This window comes from Perissodus microlepis, chromosome 6 (genome assembly GCF_051167445.1).
Source record: "Perissodus microlepis isolate ML-2025 ecotype Zambia chromosome 6, ASM5116744v1, whole genome shotgun sequence".
Lineage (NCBI taxonomy): Eukaryota > Metazoa > Chordata > Actinopteri > Cichliformes > Cichlidae > Perissodus > Perissodus microlepis.
The window spans coordinates 24233813-24260837 of NC_140466.1; the positions used below are offsets into that span (position 1 = coordinate 24233813).

Consider the following 27025-nt stretch of genomic DNA (forward strand, 5'->3'; position numbering starts at 1 on the left):
GTGTAAGAGATACTGTTGCTTGAGGTGGTGCCAGTGGCTTGTTGACACAGGTAGGCAGTAAATGATAGGTGTTTTGTGCTCCATTGACTCTTACTAGCAAGGGAATTGAATAGGGGACGTGGTAGGAAGGTCTTGGCTCTGCAGAGTGTTTTAGGTGGTAAAACAACGCAAACACACCTGCACACCCACACTTTTCTTCACACGGACACACACACACACACACAGGATGACAGATGGGAACGGGTGAGTGAAGCACGCAGGGATGTAGGTTAAGGCACTCGAAAGACTCGTAATCCATGGGGACTTTGCAGGGGTGAAGTTAAAGCAACAGAGGCAGAATGGAGACAATAGTGAAGCTGGGTTTGATTCTCAAGAGTGGTGCCCTGTGTTGGCATTTGTTCCATCAGCCTTTAGCGATGCTTCATCTTTGCAACTGGCATATGGTGGTAAAGCAGAATAAACAGCAACAAGCTGCAGGGTTTTTGCTCTCTTCTGGCGTGCTATAACATCTCGTAGACTAGTTTAAAAATGTGCTTTAGACGAGGATGCAGTGGTACCTCTCTCGGCACGGCAGTGATGATTGTGACTTTTGATCGTTCACTTCACAGCTCTGCTACAATCCCGTGACACTGAAGAAAAACCTTTTTTTTTTTCATTTTGGATTTACTTAAAAAGTTATGTCAACGTGTTTTATACACCTGTGTTAGGGGAAACTCCTACAAAACAGATTAAGTTGAGTCATTTGTGTTATTTAAGGAAAATATTGTGTGGTTAACTCTGTGGCTTTTCATTGAGTTGTTTCAATATTTTAAGATAAACTGCAGTCAGTTTCTTAGGAGTGACTTTTTTAGTGCACAATATTTAGTTGAAATAACACAAATAATTAAAGTAAACTTTTAAAAAAACAAACTTCTCTAGTAAATTATTTTAAACCAACAATGGTGAGATGTGACTTTTAGAGAAAAGCCACTCAGTCCAAATTATAACTTTTGATTAAACAATCTCAACTCAAATCTGAAAACCCACATCCCACAATTATTTTCATTATTAGGCATGATTATTAAACACAAAAGTATGTGTCAAGAATTAACCTTCATGCGTTAGCTGGGCCAGAAGGTGCCCATGACTACGCAAACCAGCTATGCAAACTTCATCTGCATATTGCGTGATTGGATTTAAATCTGGGAAAAGCTGAACTGAACTTTAACACAGATCGTTTTTTACTAAACAACAGGTTTGGAGGTCAAGTATCTCCGTCATTTAGATTTGATGAGCTGTAGTAGTGTAATCATATTAAGCTGCTTCCAGGTAAGGGATCATAGGTGAACCAAGGCTGCTTCTTGACAAGTGGGAAATATAGGAAACTGACTATAAGTGAAATAAGGACCAAAAGATATCCATCCATTCATTTTCTATTGCTTATCCTTTTCACAACCATTCACACATGCATTGACACCTATGGGCAATTTAGAGTTTCCAGTTAACCTATCCCCACAAACTGCATCTCTTTGGACTGTGGGAAGAAGGCGGAGTACCCGGAGTGAACCGACGCAAACATGGGGAGAACATGCAAACTCCAAACATCCCAGCCTGATGGTGGAATTGAACTCAGGACCTTCTTGCTGTGATGCAACAGTGCTAACCACAGTGCTGCCCGACCAAAAGATATATAAAAATGAAAAAACAGTCAAAGTTATAACAAAACACACACACATCCAAAAATAACAAAAAACCCAACAAAAAAAACTCTGAAAGTACAAAGCAGCTCACTTTCTGTGCAGTTTTTACTTTGAAAGAATAGAACTGCATTTTTTATATATTAATTTAGTTTCTCTGTTCTTTTTAAACATACTTTAAGAAGCTTGCAGTGCAGTACAAACAAATGCACTACTTGCTCTAGTGAAGCCCTTATTTTCGTGGCTTTCGGCGATCGTGGCTCAAGAGTTGAGAGTTCGCCTTGTAATCGGAAGGTTGCCGGTTCGAGCCCCAGCTCGGACAGTCTCGGTCGTTGTGTCCTTGGGCAAGACACTTCACCTACCGCCTACTGGTGTTGGCCAGAAGGGCCGATGGCGCGATATGGCAGCCTCGCTTCTGTCAGTCTGCCCCAGGGCAGCTGTGGCTACAACTGTAGCTTGCCTCCACCAGTGTGTGAATATGGGTGGATGACTGGGTATGTAAAGCGCTTTGGGGTCCCTAGGGGGGACTAGTAAAAGCGCTATACAAATAAAGGCCATTTACCATTTATTTTAATAACTGACAGAACTGGCAAGCATTTTCTGAAAGTTTAACCTTATGTGACCTTGAAAAAGAGATCAGAGGTCCAAAGTAATGTAAAGTTAACTAAATTATTTAGACTCACCATATATCATCTCCTACATCCCTAGATGTTGTCAGTACCAACAACAGCAGTAGGAAACATACTTTCATAGGTGTGTGTAGCATTATTATCACTTTGACCTTCAGACCAATCTGTTGACTTTGAGGTCAAATGCGATTTGATATTTTAATCAATATATGGCACTTTGATAATACAGAGCACACTTACGATTTTCCATTCGGTGGTAGCAGGTCGTACCAGGTACCATTTTTAATATCTGCTTGGGCGAAGTTACAAGCGATCTGAGATTATGCAGAAATGTGACATCAGCAGACTGCATGCATCTGATTGGCCAGTGAGTGGTGTCACTTGATGAGACACCTTTGCAAAAATGAAAATCGCCAATTTTGAAACCCGGCAATGAGGGGAAAGGCTCCGCACAAACCAACAGCATGCTCCCCGAGTCTGACAAAAAACCATAAACCAAGCAGCGGGTGTACCGTCCCCTCAAAGTCCTCTCCTGTTGTGTTGTGTGTTTCAGAGACACACAAATGACAAACAAAGGAAAAGAGGCTATATGGTAATTTGAGAGTTTAAACTAGTCTCACTGTTGCCATGACCAGATGAGCTGTGTCGTGACACTGATAAAGACACCTTGCAAATATCTATGAGATCATTGATGACCTAGAAGGAGAAGGTGCTGTTTGTTCAGGTTTCAGTACAGAGCCACCACTCATCCGATGTCCTCTCCCTGGTCTCTATAAATTCTTTCAGGTATTCATTTTCTGTTTAACTCACTGCTGGCTGTTCAAAGTGCAGCATAAGTGAACAATGAAAGTGTTCATCAACAAATATCAAAATTTTGGTTGAGGCAAATATGTTAATTTGCATCTCACTGGGTTTAGGGAGTTGCTTAGCGACAGAGCACTGATTGCATTTGACCACTTTTTTCAATCATTTTGTTCGCATGTGACTCTCAAGAGTAAAAAAACGTGTGCAATATATGATGGTAAAGATTGTATATGGGTTTTATTGATAGTCTTTCTGGCTTTCAGTGCATGAAAAAGCCAAAAAGCTCACAGCCAGATACTGTTTGCAAAAAGCTCGGCCGGTGGCAAACACATTTAATCAGCGCATGTCACATCGTATTAAAATGAATGCTGGGAAAGTGCGCTATGCTTAACAAAGAACAAACATTAAACAGATGGTATAGAATAAAAATGAAATATGAAATAAGCTAAACTTTACAAACACTAAGAAAGGATGAAAATAGACACATTTTAAACCAATTAAAATTTCCACAGAAGAATTAAAAGCCATTCCAACATGGTCACTGCACCACCGGGATGCCAATTTAAAGCTCAATAAAGTCACATTTAACACACTCAAAAAAGAAAAATGCAGTATTTACAGTCACACACTGAAAGAAAATATATCTAAGAAGCAGACTGAGATCATAACAACAGTCAGTCTCAGGATAACTCTCCCTAAGATACTACAAGTCTGTATGAAAAAGCATGCTAAGAAAGGTTAGCCATAACTCTGCTATCAAAAACTAGCTTTCAGATACAGTAATGGCAGGCAGCACACAGCTTGCTTCCCCATTCGCTGTAAATGAAAGGGATTTAAGAGCAGTATTGACACAGGTCATTGATACAGACCGGGCAGGGCGTTATCATTCTGCCTAGGCTTCTTCCCAGTGTGTTCAAAAGACACTGGGCATGGTGTTATACGTCTCCCAGAAATATATAACTTCAGATTAACATGGAGCAGCATAGAAATGAGAAATTTATGCAAACAGTGGTCTGTATACAATAGTAATAATAGATTCTCTGTGCTTCCTTTCTTTCATGTACACAAAAGGGAGATAGGCAAAGAACCCCCACCCCAACCCCCCAGCCCTACACACACACACATCCACACATATATACAATATATTTATATGTCTTTCTTTACAATTAACTTACAGCTTTCCCTCTCACCCTCTTTCTCACAAGTGAAAATTAAAAGAAAACAACCCACTGTACATAAATAAAATGTGTAGTTTACTCTTACTGAATTAAGGCTACCAGATAAATATTTGACCTTGACCTTCAGCAGCTAGGCTCAGTTTAGACTTTGCAAAGTTACAGTCAGCCTTCATCATAAAAACATAGAGACTATTAAATGGAGGATTTGGACACATATCCACTAGCCATTGTGGTGTGTTTGTGTTTCTGTATTTGTGGGATTACACGTTTGCCTAAAACAACAAATCCACGCTCATATCCCGACTCTTTTTGTGTCCAGACCTGAGTGGCCACTTATGTAAATGTGGGTGAACAAAACAATAGAAAAGCACCCGAGCAGTACATCCCCGCAGTGTAGCCTAACTCGCAGTTTACTACAAACAGTGTCAACATTATGAGTCAACACGAGCTTCTTGTTATGCTAATGGAAGATACATGTCACAGTGGATATGCAGCATGCATGATTGGACAAACACAAGTCCAACAGATGTGTGTTAGCCTTGTTTGTTGAGACGCTTGTTACGGCGATGAGCTGGTGACTCTAGAGATTTCCCAAGGTTAGAGGAATCAGACACCAAAACAAATGCGGCAGCAGAATTATCTTGGCAACAGGAGCGCGCAACGATGGACGAAACATGTTTTAAACATACGAGTTGAGGGATTTGTACAGTCTGGGAATCCAAATAAAATCCTGCTTATTATAATATAGCTAAAAGGCCATTTCCCAGGTATTATTCACCAATACATATTAATTACTTTGGCTCATTAGAGTTTACATCTCTGTACCGTGACTTATCACTTTATGATATCATGTAAACACTGGTGTAGCTCTTCCTAGCCCTACCTTGAGCAGAGACGTTATTATCCAGAATAACAGAATAACAACCGTGTGGGTGTGCAGGGCTTTATAAATGAAGCTGGATGGCAAAAGTCAAAAGTCGTCCTGATAAGCAGGGCTTTTAAATTAAGTGTACATGTGCAACCCTTGTGCTTACTTAATCATTTAATTATTATATAATTAATTAACAATTATATTTAATCATTCAGTATCACATTCAAGGACTCTCTTGGAAGGAAAAAAGAGCCGTCAGGTGCTAAAAAATAAACCTTAGACTCAAACAGGCTTTTCCCCGCAGCACGCCGTGTAATAAATACTCACAAAGAAAATGGCGGCCGTTACAACTTATGTCTAAAAATGTATAGTTTCATGCATCGGTTAAAACACTCGACTCCTGCTACATGACGCGCAGCTGGAAACACTTCACGCAAGTCGAGCTGCCCGAGATTCACAGAATTTACAGAAAATGTAAAATTTTTGTGATTTATATCGTTATCGGGACGATAGATGTCTTATATCGGGATATGAGATTTTGGTCATATCGCACAGCCCTAATCTTATATTATTTAGGAAGCAGCATACAGCATTATTTCAATGGGTGAAACATTTGATTTTTTTAAAGACATTATATGCATACAAATTTCCAAGTTATTATAATGGAAGGCAGACGAGAATGTCCTCCGAAGCATGCATGAAACATCGGAGATGGAGCAAAGGGGCAGATTGCATAGTGTTCAGTGCCCCAGCAGGGGGTTTGAATTATTGCACACTACAATTTAATCTCAAGGCAAAAAAAAAGAAAAAAAAGAGGATGGCATTAAAAAAAACAAACAGAAACCTGCCAGACATGATTTTATGCACTTACTGTCTTCGCCTCTTTGTCATATTGTCTTCATTATCATCCCATTATTTCTTGGCATGAGCTGTGCCCCAAGCATGCCTCAGAACCACATTGGGCCAGACTTATTAAATCTCTCTCCTCCATCTTTGGCTCTTCACGCCGCATCTAATTTTTCCTTCTCTTTCACCTATTAGTGTTATGTTGCAAAGACATGATGTACAGGAAGAACCCGAGGAATGACTGACCTTGAGCTACCACAACGCGATTGCCTCGTTCAATATCAATTTTAGCCTAAGAGCTCTATAGTAAGCTTAGGGTATCCCTGATGTACCGTTACACTTTATGGGCATTGTTAATAAGTCATGACTGAATAATTAAAGCAAGGTGAAAAAAAATATTTTCCTGTTTTTCACAGGACTCTATGCAGTCCTGTGAAAAACTAAGTGCACTCCATGATTCAGCAGCTTGAAGAAGCACCTTTAGTAGCAATTAGCTAAGTTAATCATTTTTTGAATGACTTAATCAGTCTCACACATGGCTGTTGAGAAATTTTGGCCCTCTCTTCTTCACAAGATTGCTTCATCGAGGCTTGTGGGTATTTATTTATGCACAGTTCTCTTAAGGTCAACCACAGCATTTTGGTCAGGTTGAGGTCCACACTTTGACTGTTGCAACACCTTCATTCTTTGATTTTTAGCCATTCTGTTGTAGAGTTTCTGCTGTGCTTGGATCATTATCCTATTTTATGACCTAACTACGATCGTCGCTTTAGACTGTTTGACTGATAGGTCGACTTAATAACTGCAAGGTGCTCAGGTCATATGGCTGCAAACCAAATCCAAGACCAACCCTCAATGACTACCTTTGCCATTTTGGTATGAGCCGTTTTTGCTGCTTGCTGGTTTTCAACAAACGGGTTGCGGTGTATTGTGGCCACACTTTGTCTCCACTTTGGTCTTGTCTGCTCGTCTCGTCATTGTTTTTGTGGTTTGTTCAGATGCAACTTTGCACACTTGAGCTGTACTTCAAAACAAGCCTTACTTGTTCAGTCTTTTTTTCTCATTGCACTCTCATGAACTTTTAACATGCTGGCTGACGCCTGTAGCACTTGGGTTTTTCTAAGCGCTGCAAGGCCTGACCTTGGGTTGAATTAAATGGGACATCAAGTCCTAGGAAGACTGCTTCATTCAACACACACACCTGAATCGTACAGACCAGTAAACTACCACAACTTGTGCTTTTACAGAGGCGCTCACACTAGTTGATGATCGATTATTCAAGTGCTTTTGATCAGCCTTCTCTTTCCTGTGGAAGCAGTAAACCTGTACTTAGTTGAGTTCAGCGGACTGCACAGACTCCCGTGTAAACTTTATTTACATATTTAACAGTTTTTCACTCAGTTGCATTATAATGCCGCTGAGCTGCACTGGCCGAGTTTATTATTCTCATATTCAGCCCATGAGCCCTAATTCCTGGGGGAGCTCGCATATTATGCAGAAGAATGTGCAGCGAATAAACCAGCTTTAGTGTTGAGGGAGTAAAAATGAGGAAGTCTTGTGTGCATTTATTTTAGCCCCAAATTGCCCCCACCCACCTTTAAATATCTTCTGCGTGTTAATAATATTAACTAGAACATACAGTCTGTGTTTGTGTGCGCATGAGGTGATACATTAAACGCATTCCTGGATGATTCATCACACACACACACCAACTTGCTTCCAACAGTTCTTTTCCTCTCCATGTGCAGACTACAGATAAAACATTTCCCACCAGCCGTTCACTCAAATGTCATAGCCTTAAGTGTCCTTTAGTCTCCTCTAACCGCTTCAGTACATATGTTCTTCCATTCACTGCTGCACTGATAAAACAAAGAAGCCATAAATAAAGACATTTTTACGGTAGGAAAAAAAAAAATCACACACCTCAATCGATTCCATTTACATTTTTAAAAATAGATGAATATTCATCTGTTTGGAGCTGAGCATCTCATGCCGATGCTAAGAGAGTGACAGCATATATGTGGGTGTGTGCAACAAAGGAGGGCAAGATTAACGTGTGAAAAATACAAAAGCAGACACGCACGAGTGTGACCATACTCACGGCTCCAGCAAGAGCCACAATTTTTCTCCAGTATAACTGGATCAGACAGTTGATCTTTAGACTTTTAGGTCAGGCTCCGATACAATCAGCCACGGGGGATACAGTGTAAAGGAGAGTTGGCTGTCTGTGGAAAAGCATGAGAATTGGGACAGCATAATACAAAGGACTCTGGGGTGGTAAAATGATATTATCATGATAGCAGGCTAAACTGATGCTGGTGGGACAATAAAGAAAGGGCCTATCTAATGGGAATGGATGAATAAGCCATGAAGCCAGGCAGCAAAAGCACTGGTCTGTGATAATGTAGCCTCGCCATGGTAAATCTCCAATACACACGTACACACAGGCACGCACACACTAACACAAGCATACAAATTCATATCAAAATCAAATCTCAAACTGTGCTCTAGAACTGGGTCAGAGAGTGCCTCTCCTACTGAGTGCATAAAGTTTTAGTGATAACAAGAAGTGCAAAAGGGGAACTACAGTGTGAGAGACTGAGAAGGCAACAGAACAAGAGCAAGGGCCAAACTATTGCTGAAATAACAGTATGAAGACTCTGTCACTAATTGGGCAATCGCATGTTTATGCAATAATCATCTTTCTTCCTCTGTGTATATATACAATGCATTATTGAGAGACCTCTGCAGCACTGACATCTTTGCAGCTCCTCTAGTACAGTGGCTTCATTGTTCATCCCTGCTGAAACCAGGCTATATACAATCTGTCTGAGATGAACTTTACACTGAAGGGACAAACAAGTACAGCTAGTAGTTACTTAGCAATTGTTATCCAGTTATTTTTTCAAATTAAATGTCTACAGAGCTTGCAGAGACGTGATAAAGCGAGAATACAAGCCGACGAATGTGTCCACTGAGTCTGAACTAACAAGGCTAAACGCCCAATGACATTTCACGGATAAACCGCCGGTAAACAGCTCACCATGTAGTAATTTTACATGGTGAGCTGTTCTGATAAATATCAGAGGTATGCAATCAATGCATCTCTGTTTGCAATCAGCAGGTAATTAAGAACTCAAACATGATGGTGATTAGTTATTGTAGTGGCTCCACATTCTGTGTGGATAAAGGTCATAAAGGAATCTGGCAGTCAGTTCAAGAAAACAATATTTCTTTTGGTTGTAACCCAAAACCGAGCAACAACTGAGTATAAATGACACGTGACGTAACACTGGATGTTCGTGAGCCAGACGGAAACCGAGGGCGCATATTAAAATGTGCTAAAAATTTCTCTGCAGTGCCTGAATGTGCAAATAAGCTGCTAAAACTAATAACTAACACATTGCCTAACTGCACACGGTGGTAATTTGTCAATATTGTGTTTACAGCTTGTTCTGCCGCCTCTAAGTGGCAAAAACATTACTGCATCCCGCATTGCGCAGCGAACATACATTATGGAAAATGAACAAGCATGCCAAGAATTCGACAAATGCATCTTAAAACACTGGATATAATGCCGTTCGTGTTTCACAGCAAGCGGCGCGGGCTGTGAGGAGTTATGTGAGTTTTCAGAGGTATAACCTCAGGCAGGAAAACGCAAGCCATGCTGCTTTGATGCAATATAGATTGAAAGACAAATACACGCGTGTGGCCAGGCAGCCATGTGCACACGACGGCATACAGATATCTCATGACCCTTGTTTTCAGCTTCCAAACTCCAGCCTTGATTACCTCTATTTCCATCTTCTTCTAAGAATACCAAAGAGATGGAAACCTTGAGAGAAGATATTTAACACGAGGTTGTTTTAAAAAGAAATCTTTTCAGATAGATGTTGCAGGTGGGTTACAAAAATTACCACCAGGCAAACTAGAGCTGAATTTATGTGCCGAGCAACCTATGTCATCAATAATTCCCTTTAAACAGAAACTTTGATTAATAAAAGGTGCAAACTTCAAACTCTAACTACCTTTTCTGGTGTTGTTTGCCCAACTGTGTTTTCTTTAAAGACATGTGCGAGCGTGCGTCTGTCTGTACGCCGCTGAGTGTCTGATGGGCCTCTGTATGTGTTCTTTTTTGGTCATTTTCAGAGGCTGCAGGAAGGGAAGATTTTTCTCATCATCACTTCAGCGGCTTCTGGTGTCAACAAAAAGAGAAAGATCTTCACACGGGCCGAGTCCTCGTATCCAACAAGCCCGCTCATTCGACACGAAGCTGACAGGAAGTTTCATAAATAAAGAAAAAAAAAAAAGAAGGAAAAAGTGACCTACATCAAACCGGTTGCACCTTACGGAAAAACAAAAACAATCCGTGACAAACATCCTAACCAGCCGCACATGAAAGCGAGCGTGAGACCTGAGGGAAGAGCCGGAACGCAAAGAATTCGTGGGAATGAGGAGCGAGCTCTGAGGTGGACAGCCTTGTAACAGAGTGAACTCGGGCAAAAAAAAAAAAACAATTTCAGCTCCACATACATTATGCTCAGCACCAATATAAACCCAGAGCTTATGAAGCGAAGTTGGTCAAAGTCATGTTGGTTTTGAGACTCACTGAAGGGAATCAATCCTTGCCTCGTCGAGATAAAGCGCTCCCTTTTTCCCTCCTCCGAGCGAAGCAGCTCAAATTAACTGACTTTCTGCAACAAGCGACTGAGTGGGCATTAGGACGCCGTTTAAATGAAGCATCTGTTTCCTGTAATGGGCAGAATGAATCGCGTTCCTGCCTCACATCAGTGTCGCAGACTTCGTGCCCCGCTCTGTGAATCACAGACTCTTCACCAGGTCAAACAGCCCAGGATGAATCATGCATACTCACGAAAAGCTCCTCATCTCTGAAATGTTTTCTCGCTGCATGAACCAACATGCAAACAGCATATCAAATAAAAGGCACTCTCCTTGGTGTGTCTGGATGGCTTACACATGCATCGCAGGGTGTCAGTGTAACACCTCTGGGCTCCAACGCCACACCAGCAAGAGCTCTTTGGGACATAATGACTCCATGTGTGCGTTTCTGTAGGAAACATTTTTAATGTGGTAACAGACATTGTTTAGTGCGCCACAAGTTTCTCTCAATGGTACTTTAAGCTACTTAAAAATAGAATGAATACTTGGATTGTTCTTGTCAAGCAGAACACTGTATTGCAGTACAGTGTGCTGTGTGCTTTTTCTTGCTGAGTTATTTGGCTTGAAAGCATGCTGGTTAGTGTATTTACGTCTTTCAGCGAAAGTTTTCTGAAGTTTCACCTAAGAAGAAATTACCAAAACCCTGAAAAAGTCAAATTAACCCTTAACTCAAAAGAAAAAAAAGGAAAAGCAAAGATGAAAGTTTAAAAAAAAATCAATATGATTTGTGTGCAGAACTCAGTTTTCTGACCCCTTTTCAGAGTCTCGGGCAACGCCGCCTCAGAGAATATAGCTGAACATGCTGAATTCAGCTTGTGCAGGTGGATAAAGGTGTAGCAGCAGTGATAAAGATAGCACAGTAACAGCAGGCCTTGAATAGGCAGGCGATTGTTGATTTTGGATTTTTTTTTTTTTAAATGCATTGTGGTGGTGTTGAACGTCTCATGGGGGGGGGACTTCATGTTATCCTCAGAAATAAAACCCACTATGCCAAACAGAAAAAAAAGAAGAAACCCAACAATGTGGTACGACTACAGAGCAGTGAAATGACAATACTCAACAATACTCTACAACCTGTGCAAAAATGTGTGCATGCACAAACACAAATGCCCACAGACAGAGAAAGGGGGCCCGTAATCTCTCTTCTCTGCAGCTCATATAGTCAATCGTGCAAGATACAATTATACCCTGTGACCTGGGATCACCTACAGGAAATGAAAAGCATAACAAAAGAAATTCGAAAAAAGAAGAAGGAAATAAAAAGAGAAGATTGCCGAAGGGGTGTACTTTCAAACACAACTGTGAGCGTGACGGAAAAAGGAAATTCAGCCTGACAATACAAACAGGAGACGGATTCATCTTAACAGTTAACAGGTGGAGGCAGAACGTCCTGACTATTAAATCAAACGCACTGGTCGCATAAGAGGAAGAAAAGCCATAAGGCACTGTGGGTGTTTAGCGGACCTTCAGAACAAAAGCGGAATGTGACGGTTTTGTGATCGTGATCCATGGACTCAAGGACGTAGAACAAAGCAAGAACAAATACACGTGTGTGAGCATTTTAGGAAGATACAAATATATCTGCCCACTGACCTACTGGGTTTCACTACTTGGGAACTTGTCTCCGGTTTCCATGGTAACGCTCCTGACCTTCACCCTTCTCCACGTATCTTTTGCAATATGGTTTGCACACTCAAAACCACCATCTGTGATTACTTTACCTATCAAAGGACCGTCTTTGTGGGCACCGAAATAACGATTACGTCTGTCCGCACACCCACTAGTACTGGTTCAGTTAGAAACAGCCTCATCGTGGTTGTTATAATCAAGACGCGTGTTCAGAGCAGAATCTTTGTTTCAAGCTGGATTTCTGTGGACGTGCTTTGGACTTGAGGCTCCAAAGGTGCGGTGGGTCGGTCACAGCTTACTGTGGAAATTAGATGCTTAATCCTAGTCCATGTTTCAAAAAGAGCCACATAAAAGCAGGCATTTAAAATTTAGCTGCTACAAGGCAGTATACCAAATGATGAAATTTATGTTAACAATGTAAAGACTGAACTACAAAATAATTGCCAGCTGTCATATTTGCTACATCTGACATTTAATTAGTGTGCAATTTCCTTTTGTTTGCATTACTTTTTAATGATAATGTATAACAATAACTGACAAAAACTCATGTATCAAAAAGGATTCACTTCGCTATGATAGGGTTAAAATGTGCAGTGTCGCTGAGTAACACTTTACTGAGTAACACCTTATAAGTCACTTTCCTTTGCAGAAGTGGTAGCTGGACAGATAAAGCAATGTCAGCAGGAGATTATTATCACCGATCGTCTCCGAGTAGTTATTAGCGAGAAAAAAATTTCACTGCCCTGATGGTTTAGAAAAGCCTTACGACATTCAGCATTAGCGATGGGTCTGTTTATGTGTCTTCACGTGCAACTTTTTCTTTAAACGTCAGCTAAACCTTTGGACATGTTAGCGCTTCAAACTCAGGGCCATGTTGGTAAATATGAGCAGGTTGGGTTGCGTGTTATTGCAGCAGATGGAACAGAAGAAGCAAAAAATTATTACAAATCCTCCTGTTTTTAATTTGTAAAAGTAAAAAAAAATGAATCAAGTGCACAACTGCAATATGTAGGTGTGCAACTGGTGTCCACCTGATCTGAGTGGCATCAGAGATTCCACATTACTCGAGCTCAGTTTCCTGTGAAACCGACACAAAGACTGCATTCAGTTTGCACATCGAGCTAACGCTATCCTCGCTCTGTGCTGAAACAATCAGCAGATGTTCATTTCAAATGCTCCTTTGTAATTTTCTCCCAAACAGAATATTTAGGTTCCCCTTGGGTGAAATCATCAAACCTAACAGTAAAATGCAATTTTATGGCTTTCAAACTGTGCCAGCTATTTATTTACATATCTCCACGCTAGCTCTTAATAGTCATGTCAAGCACTTTGTAAGAAGGGAACAGCATTAATAATGCTCAGGACCAAAGCTTATCTGTTGCTTGCGATGAGACAATGTGCCCCCCTAAAAGGCAAACAAGCGATCTTCATTGTGGCGAAATTACTGATTATATCCTCACAACCCCGTCTTTAAGTAAGTGTGTGCCCTACAACGTCCACTGACTTTCAGAATCTAATGTTCAAACATTCCTTTCACTGCTAGCATGCGGTATGAATACTTAAGATTTTGCTCTACGGTGGTTCCAGATTATATCAAAATGTCCTAGAAATGTTATTGGTGTGGGGGAAAGATGCTATATATTTATTCTTACAGGCCTCACACGGGAATTTCTTGTCATTTTTTCATTTAAAAGCCTCTTAGGAAAAAAAAAATCTGTTATTTCCACTTCAATTTTCCACAAAAAAACAAAGATGATCAGAGCACTACTTTATTCTCACTTGCTAACAAATCGTCCCTGAAAAAAAAAAGCCCTGGCAACTTTCAGAGCTCTCCTAAAAATTGCTCTTGTGGATGGATTTCCTTTGCCAGCTAAGTTTCAATCCCGTGTTGGAGAAGATGCATAGACACTCAAGTCTGAGTTTAGGTTTGAGGGATACGGTCCAGCAGCGGGCGGGACGGAAACATGCCCTTACCTGAGGCTCAAGGTCAGTCGTTCATCTTTTGCCCTCAGAAGATCTCCAACTGAAAATGTGGCACTACCCAGGAAGCTGCTCTGTAAATACAGGACAAAGAAGAAAGAAGCCCGTAAATGAATTATCAGGTAAAGAGTTAAACAATTAAAAAAAACAACCGAACTCGTCGCACCATAGAGGTGATAGCAACAAGCACAAGCCATTTGCCAAGTACAATTCTGAAACTTCTGAAAACAAGTTCCTTTTTTGTCTCCCTTTAATCCGCTTTCTTTCCTTTCTCTGCTCTGACAACATGTGTTTGCTGCAGGCACAGTATGAACATGGGGTGTCAGCACACGAGAACTGGGTCATGGAGAGAGAGGTAGGGGACGAGCCCATCAGTAACGAAGAGAGACGATCCACATTTCTAGGCTACGCGCGCGTTCCCTCCTTCCTTAACAGGAATGGCCAGATACGTGCACGTCTACTCACACCTACAGTCCTGCACCTGCATGTGACACCTTCAACATGAAAACTTGTATAAACAGGAAGGGGGGAGGGCTGCGACTGTGCCAAGGACACAGGCTGCTGCTCCTGCTGCTGCAGAAACCTCTAACATGTAGGTAATTAACAACAGGTACAAAGGTGATTCCCAGCATTTCATCTTAATGAGGGAGACACTTTAATTAAAGTATCCGCATACAATCAAGATGCTTTCAGCCCTTTTTTTCTCCCAGAATTTTGCTGTTTATAAATCCTACATTTATACGCTACTGATGGCTCTTCCAAAACTTTTTTAAATGAATGCAAAAAAAGTTTAAAGTATACAACGTCGTCTGCAGAAAAATGAAGACGAAAAACTCTCACCCCATCAAGATCTCATTTGTACCCTTAATGACGAGTTTTGAAACGTCAGTATATACCACTGCAGATATGGTTTAGAATAGGTTCAGTGACTTCTGATGCACACCCAGTGAATTTTCTTCTGGAAGCAAACCTGAAATATAATAATAACTGCTATACCAGAAACTATCTGTAGTCGATAGACGGCGGAGAGTAAAAGTGTCAAAAACAGCAGTTCCTCCAATGGCCACTTGAAGCTTCCTGTCACTTCTTAAAGTGCTTAAATTTAAAATGAACATCCTCACAGCATGGTAACGTCCCCTTTCATAACAACTTTCATGTGGGGGTGAATTTTATTTTTAAAAGTTACCAATTTGTTTACCAAATCATAACAACAGCTTCAAGGCACATTATATTGTAAAGTAAAGACCCAAAAATAATACACAAAAAGAACTCATATGACTCCCTATGAGCAAGTGGTTTGGCAACAGTGGAAAAGAAAATCTCCCTTTTAACAGGAAGAAATCTGGCAGAACCAGGCTCAGGGAGGAGTGGCCACCAGATTGGTGGGGGAAGAGTACTGTCTAATAAATAGCAATAATTAAGTTTATCCCTGAGTTTGGTGAGTGAAATTTCGCTATTTTAGCTGTATAGTACGTTACTTAGCAACAATTAGACTGTATTTCTGTGCAATGTGTCCATACTGTCTATGAATACAACTTACTAACAAAGCCTACTATTGACAAACACTACTATCTATTAGCGTCATAAACCATTGAGTGACATCATGGTGGATACATCCATCTTTTATATAGTTTATGATCTATCCGTCCATCAGTCCTGTTTTTAGATGCCCTCGGGTGAGAGGTTGTATATAGATCTACGGTCTACAGGGCTATCACAGTCACACTCCATTTTACACCTATAACCAATTTAGAATCACCAATTAGGCCAAACATGCACGTCTTTGGACTGTGGAAGGAAGCTGGAGTGCCCACAGACAACTCATCCAGGCATAAGGAGAACATCCAAACTCCACTTAGAAAGGCCCCAGCTGGACGCTACTGTTTGTGATTGAAAGCAGAGGTGGAGAGTAAAACACCACACAGTTTTACACTCCACCTACAAAGAAAAGGTCACAAACAATGCTCTGTCAGCCTGTGGAAATGGGACATTTAAGTCATGACTGGAGTTGCAGCTGATATATGAGAAGCAAAGCTTAATGTTTGAGTTAACACAATTTATAGCACTTCTTTGGTCTTTTAGCTACACTTTCACTTCTAATCATTTTTCCTAACATTGCACTGCTTTTTCTCTCCCTCCCCTTTTGGGCCTCTGCGGTTTCCCATATCAGATTTTTTTTTTAAAAAAAGGGCATCCTGTCTAGTGACCTTTTCTCTCAATCATTTCCTCCCCGGCATTTTCCTGCTACCCCATACAAAATATTCTTAAGGCAACACACTGCCCCAGACACATTCTTCTGCCCTATCCAGTCGCAAGATGGAAAACAAATGAATGCAAACACAGAAGAGAAAGGGGAACATACCAAAACACAAGGTCAGTGCAATGCTTAAAAACAACCCCAATCTACTGGACACACAAACGCGAGCATCGCATTCAGTTACAGGTTTATGCAGCATAGTGGTGTGTTCTTATGAATTAAACAGAGCTAGGATCCCCAGCAGGCGCAGCTTAACATGCACAATGTCATATTCTTCAGCACTGACGTATTTTAGCCAATCCCAGTTTGCCCTGATAACCCAGAGCACAAGGCACAGAAGGCCATTACACACCGTGGAGGAATATTATATTCCCCCATAGCCATTACTCGCAAGTCGGTACAAAATGTCTGGTAAATCCATTCCTTAGAATCTTTTTATGGCCTCTCACGATGAAGGCTTTAAAAGTAATGAAGCTCTGGAGACTGGTGTTCTTACTCAAAATCAAAGTAGCTATACCACCGAAAATGAGAGAAAGATGAGGGCAAGAGGAGTAGAGTGAGAAAAGAAGACAAATGATGCTCTTCCAGGATCATGGAGGATTGATTATGACGGTCTACCTCTGTTCCCATCCTACATGCTCTGGCTCTGTCTTCTTTCTATCAGTCTTTTCACCTGCTCTTACTCATTCCCTCGGCTAGCTCTAATAGTGGCGCCAGTTGGGGAGGTAAAAGAAAAACTTTTGACGTATGGTCTCTGTCGCCAGTTTTTGAAAAAAAAAAAAGAAAGGAAAGAGTCAGGTTTAAGTAACAAAATAGAGCTCTCAAAAGCACACAAGATCAATCATGTACGAAAAATGAAAGGAGCCCGCAGAGCTGACGGACTGCGGGTCTGCACAGCATCCCGAGCACTTGTCTGCGGACCCTTGAAGGCCACAGTGTCTGCTCATCTCTTGACAGAGGTAAACGGCCCAACTCAAGCTGTAGATCTATTGATTTTTCTTTATGCCCTGGGTGACAGGGTGACACACACACACACACACACACACACACACACACACACACACACACACACACACACACCCAGTAAGACTCTCTCAATCATTCCTTCTCCCCCTGTCTGTCTCTCCCTCACGCACACACTCACCAGCTGCAGAGAATACCTGGAGGAGAGGGCATTCATTCACATGCCACACCAACAAGTGACATTTTAGATAAATGGCAGCAGTGACAGTTTGGCACAATACTACGCATCAGGAGTATTATTAACATTTGTGATTATGAACAGATCTGCACCACGGAGGTCAGTAATGTTTACATGAACGCGCTGCTCCCTCACTACAAAGTGGGCTCTGCAAATCGGCCTAATTAAGTCATTAGAGGTGTCACGACACGCACTTTATCGTGGCATGCAAATATGTGCACTCAGACGCGAATTACAGCTACAGCAAGTTAAAATTGACAAGGAGTGTGAGGGTACACAGCAAATACATGCAGCACATAAACACACGCACGCACACGATGAAGTCCACTTACAGTTGTGTTTGACAGAATCCTAGCAGCAGCACACCAAGTTAGACAGTGAGAGGAGAGCTATAGAAGTGAGGAGAGTCTGACAGAAAAACAGAGGCTGAAATAAAGGAGAGAGAAAACGGGGGAGGGAAAAAAAGTGATGTTATGTCTTCCTTCTTCCTCTTAATGAGCTCCAGGATGGTCCTCTTACATATCTCCCTCCAGTCCCTTCGTTAGAGTAACTCCATGGATGCGTTGTATTCACTCTTTAAAGAGCAGCAGGCACACTGGCTGACACAAACATGTAAACCGTGACACACACACACGCACACGCATATTGACATGCACACTGCAGCCGCCGCTGTGTCTCAGAACTGGCTAGAGTGAGCTACTGCCGCTACTGCTGTTGCTGCTGTGCCCTGCTTGGTAAGCGAGACCAGCGAGAGAGAGAGAGAGAAAGAGAGGTGGAGGAGGGAGTGACAGGAGGGGAGGGAGGCAGAGAGTCGACACATACAAACAGAGAGGGGGAAGAAGGGGGAGGAGGGTGGAACAGAGAAGAGGAAGAGGCAGAAAGGAAGGAAGACTGACAATTAATGGGTAGAAAACCAAGATAGCAGCACAGAAAAGGGGAGAGAGATATAGAGTAATATAGGGGGAAATATCTAGTGAGAGAGAGGGAGGAAGAGGGAGCGCACAGACACAGACTTGTGTGTCACACTTCGGTTGCAGCCTGTGACTCAGATGGCCAACAGGAAAAGAGACACTTGTTATGGCTGCTTGAATTAACACGAATTCCGACCACACGGTGGAAGGTACGCGTGTAGGTGTGTGTTTACATACAGATAAACACTTCAAAACGAACCCTGGCGTGCTCGAGGATCACACGAGAGGATCGTCGAGACTCTCTCTAAATTTTTTACTCAAATATTTACCGACACGTGCAGCTGCCGCTGAGAGAGAAAGGGGGGGGAATGCATTGATAGAAACATCAATGCATTTAGAAGCTCAGAGACAATGGTGAACAACAACACGCGACACCGAGCTCAGGCTCTAACCAGCATCTGAGCTTGAACCGGAGATTAAGCGGGGTTTAAATTTCCCACGCTGACACAGGGATGAGTAATTCTGGAACAAAAGGCGATCCTCCAAGCTGGCCCTTATCACCCACGGCAGGTAGACAAGCCAACACAATAAGACACACACGCATACTGAAACACTTCATGCACACACTCACCCACCCACCAAAACACCTGTTATTTTTTAGTACACATCGCTTGGTGCAAATGCAGCGAACACCGGAGGCCATGGCGATTATGAATTAACCCTTTAACTGGCCGGGTGTGAAATAAGGAAATGCTGGGCAGAAACACTGGATTTTAAAAAGTCTCTCTGCCTTTAAAGCCATGAGGATTGATGACCTGTGATGGCAAGTGGAAACCAGAGACTGATGCATGGACTCATACCTGCCAAAAGATTATCTGAGATCCTTCCCAGACTGCTAACAAACTGCTTACTCTGAGTCTGCAAAAGAATTTATGCACACAAGAGCTGCTGCCAACTCCATTTGCGCATTTCTAGCTGGTTGCTATTTTTTTTGTCAGTGATTACTGATGTCTTTTGTGGCCTTTCTTCAGTGTATTCCCATTTTAAATTTCAGCACAGAATAGGAATTAGTTTGAATCTCAGCGAACCAGAGGCGGTTTTGGGGGGTAACTGCATGCATGGAGAATCCTATATCCAAAGCTTGTTCAAAATATGTCTCAAGCAAACGGCAACGGAGCGTGTTTAATGCCGTACTTTGAAGCTTGAAATGTTTGACATATTACGGATCATAACTGTGAGTTCCTGGAAAGCACGCTGAGAGTAGCGGGGATTTGACTCGCAAGCTACCTACAGTACTGCAGTTAAAATATTTGAAGCTCTTGGCAGTGAAATGAAAAACGAAAAGCCTAAAAAAAAGTGCTCCTTTATTTACGCTAATTTTAATCACTTTTACCCCCCAACCAGTGTCACTTCCAGTGCAAGTGACCTTGCATAATTCTGGAGGCAGTCAATGTGTTAGCCTGGGCAAAGACGATAGAGCAAGTGCCACTGGCAGCTGAAGTCTTCGAACAGACGGCAACGAGGGATCTCAAGCAACCAGTCACCCCAAAGCCGGATGAGCACAGACAAAAGCACTGGGTTGTGTTTTCCCCGGGTGAGCCCGTGTTCTCATTCTTAGCTGTCTACAGTCGACATTGTCCTTGCATTCTTCCCCGACCTATTCTTTCAAAGTGTCTACCTTGACCTCATTCCTCTTCTTTTGATCTGTTTTGATCTGCCCCCTCACACACACTTTTTTTTTTTTACCCCTCCCATCTCTTTCTTTATTGCAATACTTCTACACAGACAGACAACTATCCTGCACCAACGCCGCCCATGTACTGCTTTGAATTAAAGCTTGTGGCACTGATTAAGGTGACGTATTTAGAAGTTCATTTTAATTTGAGAAGAATCCCTCCATCCCCTAAAATAGCTTGTGAATGACTCTACAATTTTACCTTCTTTATTACCCACAGATTTATTGATATGAAAATTAATCACCGCCTCTTAGGGATGGGTAGGCCTATTGATAAGATTTTCACGATTCCGATTCCATTTTCGATTCTGTTTAACGATTCGATTCTTTATCGATTCTCTTATCGATTCTTTTTAAAAAAGGAGAACACTAAGGTCGATTAGCTTAGAACTTTGTTTTATATCTTCTCTTTGAACAAGATAGAAATTTAGGAGTAACATGGCCTTACAAACCCAACAGTGAGATCTTAAGAGATCCACAGCCTATGGCTCTTCAATGGGGTGTCACAGGGTCCCCAGGAAAAAAAAAATGTAAATGTAAAATAATAAAATAAATATTCTTCTGTAGCAATAACAAAGTATAACATAAATTATTCAGTAGCAATTACACAAGAATATTCAGTAATGTCCCTGCCTACAATTAAACACATTCACTTACCGAAAATCATCTGCTGTGGCAAATGGGTTCAAGCCTTTGAACACAAACTTAGTCACTGCTCGGTGACATTCGTCTATCCTGGCCTGAAAGGAGACGCTACCGGTAAACTGCAGCGAGAACTGCCAGCATCTGAGCCAGACTCTGCCTGTCTGTCTCATCACGGTCACCTAAATGCACAGTAATGGCAGGTTTTGTAATAAGGCAGATCGCGCTAACATAATATGCACTGTTAGTTGATTATTTACCTGCCGCATTAACGGGAGAGGACGTGCAAACGTTACCACTGCTGCTGGGTTGAGATTCACGAGTCCAGAGCGGAATTAAAAACACGACATTCATTTAAGGTCATCACGTGTTTTGTGAGCAAATGCTTTTGCATATTCATAGCGTTTCCTCCGTTAAATGAAATATCTACTTTGCAAGTATTGCAAGTTGCCCTGTTGTCATCCATTCTCGTAAAGTATGACCAAACTTTTGAGCGTTTAAGCCGCTTAGGCGCCGTATTTCCTGCCAGGTAAATGACGCTCCGCAACGTGGTGACGTCATTCGGGGCGACTGGAATCGATAAGGGAATCGTTTGCAAAAATGGCAAACAATTCCAAGGAATTGAAACAGTGGGAACCGGTTCTCAACAAGAACCGGTTTTCGATACCCATCCCTACCGCCTCTAGCAGCCTGCCTACCATTCAGCTTGAGCCCACTCTGCACAAACACTATAAAAAACAAAAAAACTGGATACTTACAGTACACTGACCAAGGAGGGGACAGGATTGCAGATGGTTGCCTAGAAGTCGATAAATCTCCTTTTATATGAGGCCTGTGCTATCTCGCAGCTAATCATGTGTTGATAACGTCAGAGGAAACCTATCTCCAGTTTAGAGCTCTGACAAGTTTTCTGCCTCATGGTGCAAAATCAGCTCTGAGGTAACCTGTGTGTCTGGCACAGGGTGCTGCGATTCCTTTAGGTTCTGAAGGTTGAGGGTTGGATCCTTCACAGCTTGTCCTGGCACATCCAGTGAACGCCTAATTAGATGGGAATCTGGATGGTATGTGGCATTAGGGTGTGCCATTCCCACGGAGAAGGTGTTTGGTTTTCAGCAATTGTGGATATTAAGTGTGAAAGTAATGCACACATTGATGGCAGGCACCCAGTGTTTCCCACATGAACACTGCATTCTAATGAGATGGTCAATAGTATTTACTTTACATGTGAGTGGTTTAAAGTAATGACTGCTCTGTTTAGCATACAGAGTGGAAACATCCACCCTGTATGTTTCTGGAGAAACTCGTTCATGTTTTCATCACTTTAAGACTGGATTGAATTCTCTCTACTTGGGCCTACAATCTTCTCTTCTTCAGCGATTGCAGCTGGTCCAAAATGCTGCAGCACGTCTCTTGACCGGCACTAGAAAGTATGATTCTATCACCCCTGTTCTGGCCAACTTACATTGGCTTCCTATTAAATATCGAATTGATTTTAAAATTTTATTGTTTACTTATAAAATCCTAAACAATATGGCACCTGACTACCAGCTGATCTCCTCTGTCTGTATAGCCCTCAGAGAACACTAAGATCATCGGGCCAACTGCTCTTAGTGCAACCTAGGTCTCGGCTGAAGACCAGAGGAGACCGTGCCTTTGCCGTTGCCGCACCCAGGTTATGGAATACTCTTCCTCTTCATATTCGCGCATCAGATTCCATTCAGTCTTTTAAATCACGTCTAAAAATGTATTTGTTTAACCTGGCATTCAAGGCTAATTAGGGTAATTTACATCTGGCTTTGCATTTAGATTATGTAATTATTTTATATTTTATTTATATCTGTAATTTATATTTCATATTGTGATTTTTTATCTGTATCATGATTTTACTGGAAAGCACTTTGGTGTACTTCGGTCTTTAAAATGTGCTATATAAATAAATTTTGATTGATTGATTGATGTGGATGTTTTAAAATTAGATTTTTCGTCAGCGGGGGTCTTATATGCAGCGATGGTAGAAAGTACGTACACAGTGTTAATTCTGTGGTCTTTTTTCATTGGGACATAGCACAAATTCATCTAGTCCCAAAAAATCTTTTAAATAACAACTGAGATGACAACACATTCATTATTTATTAAACAAAAACTGAGAGAAAATGCAGAAGCAGCATGTTAAAATAAACTAAGGACACCCCATGATTAACCAGCTAGTAGAACCACTTTTACCTTCATCAGGATTTCACAATGTTGTGGATGATTTCTGGGCCGGTCTTTTTTTTTAAAGTTCAGTTAATTGTGGTTTGTGGGGATTGTATTTATGCACAGCTCATACAATGTCCTGCCACATCATTTCCTGTCAAATGTAAGGTTCTGATCTTTGACTGGGTAATTGCAAAACCTCAATTCTTTTCTTTTTCACTCATTCTGTTGTTATGTTAGGTTTGCTGCTGCGCTTGGATCATTGTCCTGTTGCATGACCCAGTTTCAGCCAGGTGTTAGCTGTCGGACAGATGGCTCCACATTTGATTCTTGAATACTTTGCTATACAGAAGAGTTCATGGTCGACTGAATGACTCCAAGGGCAAAGTCCTTTCCACCAACTATTTCTACGTTGGGAGGCATTTAGTGAGATGTCAGATAGACTGACATCCCCCTTGAAGGTTTTCCACTTGACAATGATCTTTGCCATTATAGAGCGATGGACATCAGATTGTTTGGAAATGGCCTGACTGTAAAACCTCTCCCAGGTTGATGGGAAGCAACAATTATTTCTCTAGGATCATTGCTAATGTCTTTCCTTTTTGGTACATCTGAATGCTCCAAACTAGCAAACTGCCCAAATTTGTGCTTTTAGAAGAAATGATCAATTAATCAAGTGGATCTTTTTGGTTTTTTGTTATATAAATAAAATCACAGTGTATTTAACTTTAGTTTCAAACATCCAAAGGACCTGGTATTTTTATTATGTCCTGATATGTATACAACCTTAAAACCTTTAAAGAAGAGATACCGTCTTTTTACTGTGTATTAATATGTATGTTTGAATAAAGATTCTTAAGTCTATTTATACTGAGTCTTTTGAGTTACTCAGCTCTATTGATGCTTTTGAAGTGTGAATTTTCACACGAGAAATGCTTTAAAATGGCAACTGTTTAATATCTTGAAGGCATGAAAAAACAAGTGTAGGTTCTATTACAATCAGGTCTATCTTATTTAAGCCTTTATTTAATGCATTTTGATGTAATGGCCTCAAACGATGCGGTTGATACAGTTATTATATGATTTTTAATGGTCTGGCCGGTATAGGAATATTACAGCAGGCTCCTTTCTGTGTACTTCTTGTTTTGTTACTTACGCTAGTCCTAAGGCGTTGCGTGCATGCTCTAAGAAGTGTTCAGCAGACTTATCTGGATTAAATATTGCTGATTTGTTCTTTGATAGAAAACACTTTTATGTGTTCTTCTAGTGTTTTTTTCTCACAGTTACGTGCCTTATTAATAATTTTTACTATTTATGACTGCTTTATGAATAACTTCTGAAAATCTGTCAAAGGCATCAAATGCACCTACTGTAACACAAGCCTGCCTTGTTGTGCAAACATGAAAATGAAACAGGAGAGATGAATGCCTTCTGGGTTTGGCTTTGATAAAAGAAAGCAAAACTTTAATCCTTGTTAACTATAGTTGTATAGATTATTGAGTGGAAAATTGTGGAAGTGGGCTCTTAATTGGCATAGCTTTCCATGACTTCACTCCTGTGCTACCATAATTCACTGATAATTCTTATCTATCTCCAGAGTCAGATGATTGTAAATTGCTATTATAGCACAGGCTTAAGGAAAGTCAATTCTTAAACAAAATCTTTTAGTGTACTACAAGCACACATTACCACGCGTGGTGATTAAGAACTGAATCAATATCTTAATATCTGAGCATTATTAAAATTGAAGTTTTAGCCATACAGTTATGTCAGTACTAAATGCATTTGTTAGTTTAATTAGCCAAATGTTTGAGGGGCACAGATCACTGTGCTGAAATGGGCTGCAATGACAAACAAACTCAATCATTATCTCAGCCTATTATGCAGGCTTTGATAGTGTGGCACAGAATATCAAGTCTCCATATTTTAGAAGGCTGGAGCTTTATGAATGATTTTACCACTCTCACATGTGCTCTTTGTGCTGGTTCTATATTTGCGGTATACCAGAACAGAACACATGTGAGAGTTGCTTTTCGATCAGATTCCTGTGTTCTACCAGTGACATTTCAACAAAAATCACACGTTACATCTCAACACTGTCACCTGAAGAAGTGAGAAGTAAATAAAGCTTTCTGTCAGAACATGTATTTCCAGAATAATACACATGTTTAATATAATGACAGCAATTCTCATAAGCATTTAAAATGAGATACTTCCTGCTTTTCTTAAACCTAAAGAATCCAGCAAGGCATTTTTGCACTTTGACGAGCACTCAAAGGAAGCTCGTCTTTTCAACCTGAGAGGTAAATACTCACAAGTCGGCTGCTGCGAGACAGTGGTTTCCTCCAAGGGAAGCTCCTTTTAGCATTCTGTCTCCTGCGGTTTCTGTAATACACGGCGATCTATAGAGCCTTGTATGATAAATACTACACAGCAGCGGACAGCTTAATATCTCTCTTCCTCACAAAACAGTTTAAGCTTCCCGAGAGTCTGCGATTCTCCGTAACAAAAGCAACACACGCTCAACATTCATACCTGCTCGCACATTCTTCAACTTGTCAATGCTTGCCTCCAAACATGAATCCCTTCGTGATGCTCTAGCTCTAGCGTTTCACTTCTCTCTGCCTCTCTTTCTGCTCCTTCTTACTTCACTGGGTTCCTTTTAGTGTCCAGCCAAACTATCTGCTAACAGGTTTCCCAGAAGCAGTGTTTTGGTGCTAAGCCTGCATGTGTTTCTGTACTAAACTGCAAATGCTGATTCCCATGTACAGCTGTTTCACTGGTAAAAGCTCCAGGTTGAAGAAAGAAAAAGAAAGAAACTGCATCATGCCCTTGGTACGCTGGAAGCATACCACCGGTGCTTTCCCCCCCACGCTCTCGGCTTTGCTTCATAAACTTTAATAGCTAACCCCACTGAAGACTAGGTGATAAAAATCAAGGCTCCCTTCACTCACAGTCTGTAAACATGACTTGGTAGCAGGTCTACAGACTGTACTGCCTCATCCAAATCCCCATCCTTGGACTTAAGTACTACATTGAAATTACAGCACATCACGCCAGTCTCTTTTTGATCGGGTTACTTTTTAATACACTGCTTTTGGCTCTGTGAGCAGAGGCAGATCCATGTGATCAAACGGTTACAGCATGCAAACGTTAAATATCAGCTGCTTATTGCAAAGCTCTTATCTGCTAAAGCTGGTGGGTAAGAACTTCCTCTATTCTGACTCTGCAGTTCAAGCTGAGGCCCACAAATATAGCACAAAAAAATTTGCTTTGCAAGGTTCAGAAGGGACACGCTGTTATCTTTTTATCACACCCAAAACATCTTGCGATGCTACATATCACACTTGTCACTTTGCTGTCATCTTGGTGGAGGCATTAGTATGAAGCTTTCAGTACTCAATATCAAGAAAGCAGGCAAACAATGACTGAATGCAGCCTATAATTTTGTGCACAATCCAGCATCCGGTTCCTTACACTAATTTCATTAGATCCCCGTGGTTAGAACACAGGGAATATCCTGCTTGCAATTTCTTGCCCTTACGTAACAGCAAGAAGCTGCTAGCTCACCCCGAGGCTACAGGCTGTGCCGGGTTCTCTCTCACATTGGCTTGCTTTTCTTTTTTTTTTTCTTGCACAATCACTCACATGCTCAGACACACAATAATGGTGCTATAATATGCTAGCTCATGCCTGAAGTGGTTGATAGCTCACTTCTTTAGAGAGCAGAGCTATAGTGGCTGTGAAAGTAAACAGCTCGGATCAAACCAACTCTGAGCTCCGTTTGAAG

At 41.3% G+C, this 27025-nt stretch overlaps 1 protein-coding gene across 4 annotated transcripts in view; it reads right to left on the bottom strand.

Annotated features, from left to right (window-relative positions):
* inpp4b (inositol polyphosphate-4-phosphatase type II B) overlaps positions 1-27025 on the bottom strand; it is a 169875-nt gene that overhangs the window by 83146 nt on the left and 59704 nt on the right. For 2 of the 4 annotated variants that reach the window (XM_084931611.1, XM_084931612.1), the window contains one exon: positions 14288-14367. In XM_084931611.1, the coding sequence (XP_084787737.1) occupies positions 14288-14367 (80 nt within the window). Of the gene's footprint in view, positions 1-14287; positions 14368-18083; positions 18549-25550; positions 25752-27025 lie in introns of those variants that run through there. The other 2 variants (XM_084931614.1, XM_084931613.1) reach the window with 2 other exon arrangements.